Source organism: Artibeus jamaicensis, unplaced genomic scaffold (genome assembly GCF_021234435.1).
Source record: "Artibeus jamaicensis isolate MK-2021 breed Jamaican fruit bat unplaced genomic scaffold, CSHL_Jam_final scaffold_2172, whole genome shotgun sequence".
In the NCBI taxonomy this organism is placed as follows: Eukaryota; Metazoa; Chordata; class Mammalia; order Chiroptera; family Phyllostomidae; genus Artibeus; species Artibeus jamaicensis.
The window spans coordinates 3170938-3174901 of record NW_026522031.1 but is presented as its reverse complement, the minus strand read 5'-3'; the positions used below and the strand labels follow the sequence as shown (position 1 = coordinate 3174901).

Genomic DNA, 3964 nt, shown 5'->3' with positions numbered 1-3964 from the left:
TCCCAGACACACAAATCTAAATAATTTCTGGCTGGGCTGTGACTTTTACCCAATCCAACCAAGCTGAATTTAAATTAGACTCAATGGTGATTATGAAGATACATAAACAAAGGACCTGGGAAAGGAGCATTGGACTGAACCAGAGCTGATTTTATAGTACTAGTCCTTGTACCTGGTTTAGATAATGTGAGAAATAACACGTGAGAGTTTCAGAGCAGTTGGATGTATGGGCTGAAGTTCAGTGACTGTAAGAATCATAGAAAGCAGATTTTGCATTAAAGAAAAAAAGGAGAAAGAGATAGGAGTGTGGAATGATGAAGTGGACTTTTTGGAAGCAGAGTCTTTGTTGTTCATTCCATGGTTTAGACTTGGAGTTGGTCTTGAAAAAGATTGGAGATAAATTTTACAGAAAGTTATGAGGTCAGGAAACCGAAAAGCCAAACACATGTATAAATTGTGCACATGATAACCACATCACCAGTGGTGGCAGGATCCGTAGTGAGAAGGGAAGTGAATGAGGACAGATGTCATGTAGAGAATGCAGGGCAACAAGAAAGATAAGAGAATGCAGGCCAACAAGAAAGACAATATTCTAATCCATGTTCTCAGGAGCTGGGTATTAAAGCCAGAGAGAGGAGATGTTCTAGAAACAGTAGATGGGATTGGGAGGACGAAGAATGCACTGAAATTGAACAGAGGAGCAGAATATGCCTCTTGGCATTCACAGTGGGTATTTTATTCTATTTCCAACTTTAAGATCAGCATCCCTGAAAAGAAAAAGGACAATAACAAGTGGAATTTGGCTATAAGACAGACTCTAGAAAACGTGTGTGTGTGTGTGTGTGTGGTGTGTGTGTGGTCATTTGGTTATTCTGTTAGGAGATTATAAGGAAAGGAGAATGAAGGGCTGAGGAGCCAATACCAGAAGCTCCCATGGTTTAGATGGAGCGGCCAGTGCAGGAAGGCAAGAAAGTGTACACTGTGGGTAACTAAGTCTGTCTGTCAGGTGTGGAGAGTGCTGAGCTCACAAACAATGTGTGAGGAAAATCTAAAACCCATTTCCTACCTAGTTGCCTAAGCAGGGTTCTCTCTGTTGAGACCTTTTCCTTTTTTCCCTTGTCATGCCCCAAACCACACATTGTCTCTTGGTGACAGCAAAGCAGAGAAAACTTTTACACAGGGCACCTGGGGGCTGGTGAGAGAAGGGGAAGCAGGAGGTTTCTGCACAGGGAGGGGGTGACTGTGCAGTGCTGTGGCTAAGCTGCTGGAACAGAGGTACAGGGCTGAGTCCTCGGGTTCAGTGGGCTGGATCTTCAGAGTGGAGAGTGACCCGTTAGGCATCTGAGCTGAGAATCGGGCATTGGGCAGCCCTGTCTGGTCCAGAGGTTTTTCATAGCTGAAGTACATCATAAACTCCAGTCCTTTCACTGAGATCTGTCTATACCAGTAGAGGTTGTCATGGCCTGAAATTGGCTCACAACTCATAGTTACATCTTGTCCCCTCTTTGTCACCTTGTACCTGGGTGTCTGGGTGACACCAGCATGTGTGGGCTCTGTGGAAGACAACAGAGTTTGGAAACAAGATACGGGACATAAATGGGAACATAACTGAGAATATCAACAAAATGCAGATTCTTAACTTCCAGGGACTCACCTCCTCCCAGGAGAGAAAGGGCCACCCAGCAGAGGAGCCTGGTGGCCATTGCAGGGTGGGGCAGGAGGAAACTTCACCCAGACCAGGCCCTCGTGAGCCTGAACAGAGTCCCAGCTTCTGGTTCCTCTGGGCTCCACAAGGTGGAGTGTATCTTGGTAGTGACACAGCTCTCTGTCATTTCTCATAGGTCCTCCTCCCAAAGGGCAATGTTAATGCTCTTCAGTTGATTTGACTGGAATGGGTCATGTCTCTTTTCGGGTTTGTTTGGGCCATTTAAAGTCTCTAAGACTTTCATCAATATTCACCTCACACAACCCTGTGCTTTCACCATTGCTTGTTCTTGCCACGTCCATTGTCTACCGTCTCCTTGGAATAGTGGCATGCATGTGCCATCAGCTCTGCAGAATCTGGGCCCCAAGATAGTACTTCCAGTCTCACCTCCTTCATACTCCTCTTAAGGTACTTTCTGACTTCAAGACACACAAATCTAAATAATTTCTGGCTGACCTGGGCTTTTCCCCAATTCCTCCAAGGAGAATTTAGATGGGAAGAATGGGTGACTATGAAGACACATAAACAGATGCCCTGGGAAAGGAGGTTTGGACTTAACCAGGGTTGACTTTATAGTACTAATCCTTGTATCTGGTCTAGATTTTGTGAGAAATAAGATGTGAAAGTTTCGAAGCAGTTGGGTCTATGGGCTGATGTTCAGAGACTATTAGAATCATGGGAATTGTATTTTGCATTAAAGAAAGAAACAAAAAGAGATGGGAGCACAGAATGATGAAATAGAAATTTTGAAAACAGATTATTTGTTGTTCACTCCATGATCTAGACTTGGAAGTGCTCTTGGATAAGACTGGAGGCAAAATGTTAGTGAAAGGAAGGATGTCAAGAAACTGAGAAGCCAAACAGGTGTATAAATTGATCACAGGATGATGATGTCCCCAGTGGTGGCAAAGTCAGTAGTGGGAAGGAAGAGAATGAGGACAGATCTGAGGGTACAGAAGTCAGGGAAACATGAAAGGCAGTATTTTAATCCATGTGTGTGAGGAGCTGGGTATTAAAGCCAGGGAGAGGGGAATGTTCTAGAATAAGTAGGTAGGATTTGAAGGAGCAAGTATATAGTGAAATTGAACAGAGAAGCAGATTACGTCTTTTGGTATCAAAGCAGCAATTTTATTATATTTCCAACTTGAAGATCTGGGCCCCTGGATGACAAAAAGTACAGCAACAAATGGAATTTTGCTATAAGACAGACTTTAGAAAGTGTGTGTGTGTGTGTGTGTGTGTGTGTGTGTGTGTGTGTGTGTGTGTGTGTGTACATGAAGGGATTCTGTTAGCAGCTGAGGAGTAGAGAATAAAGGCTGAGGAACCCTTACCAGGAGCTCCTACATTTCATATGGAGCAGCCGGAGCAGGAAGGCAGGAATGTGCGCAGCGTGGGTAACTGAGGTCTGTCTCTCAGGTGTGCAGAGTGTTGAGCCCACAGACAGTGTGTGAGGGACACCTAAAGCTCATGTGCTACATTGTTTCTTTCACTGGGGTTTCTCTGTTGATACCTTTTCCTTTCTGTCCTTGTTATATCCCCAACCCACACATGTCTCTTGGTGACTTCAGAGCAGAGAAGACTTTTATTCATGACACCTGGGGGCTGGTGAGAGAAGGGGAAGCAGGAGGTTTCTGCACAGGGAGGGGATGCCTGTGCTGCGCTGTGGCTAAGCTGCTGGCACAGAGGTACAGGGCTGAGTCCTCCGGTTCTGTGCGCTGGATCTTCAGAGTGGAGAGCGACCCATTAGGCATATGAGCTGAGAATCGCTTGTTGGGCATCCCGGTCTCATCTATAATACTTTGACTGCTGAAATAAATCATAAACTCTAGTCCCCTCACTGAGGTCTGTCTGTACCAGTAAAGGTAGGTATGGCCTGAGATTGGCACACAACTCAGAGTCACTCCTTGTCCCCTCTTTGTCACCTTGTACCTGGGTGTCTGGGTGACTCCAGCATGTGTGGGCTCTGTGGAAGACAACAGAGTTTGGAACAGGATAAGAAACAGAAATGAAAATAGAACTGAAAATATTTTTAAAAGTGCTGATTCTTAATCTCTGAGGATTCACCTACTCCCAGGAGACAAAGGGCCACCCAGCAGAGGAGCCTGGTGGCCATGGCAGGGCGGGGCAGGAGGAGGCTTCACCAAGATCAGGCCCTCGTGAGCCCGAACACAGGGGCTGGGCTTCTGGTTCCTTTGTTTTCCATAAGGTGGAGAGTGACATCTCTCTCTGTCACTGCTCATGGGACTTCCTCCCAAAGGT

At 45.7% G+C, this 3964-nt stretch overlaps 1 gene segment (V, D, J or C); it reads right to left on the bottom strand.

Annotated features, from left to right (window-relative positions):
- Positions 1-1119: 1119 nt before the first annotated feature.
- LOC128626080 (T cell receptor beta variable 7-6-like) lies at positions 1120-1785 on the bottom strand. The segment is given in 2 exon segments: positions 1120-1553; positions 1655-1785. Coding segments are annotated over 2 exon segments (483 nt in total).
- Between the last annotated feature and the right edge of the window lie 2179 nt (positions 1786-3964).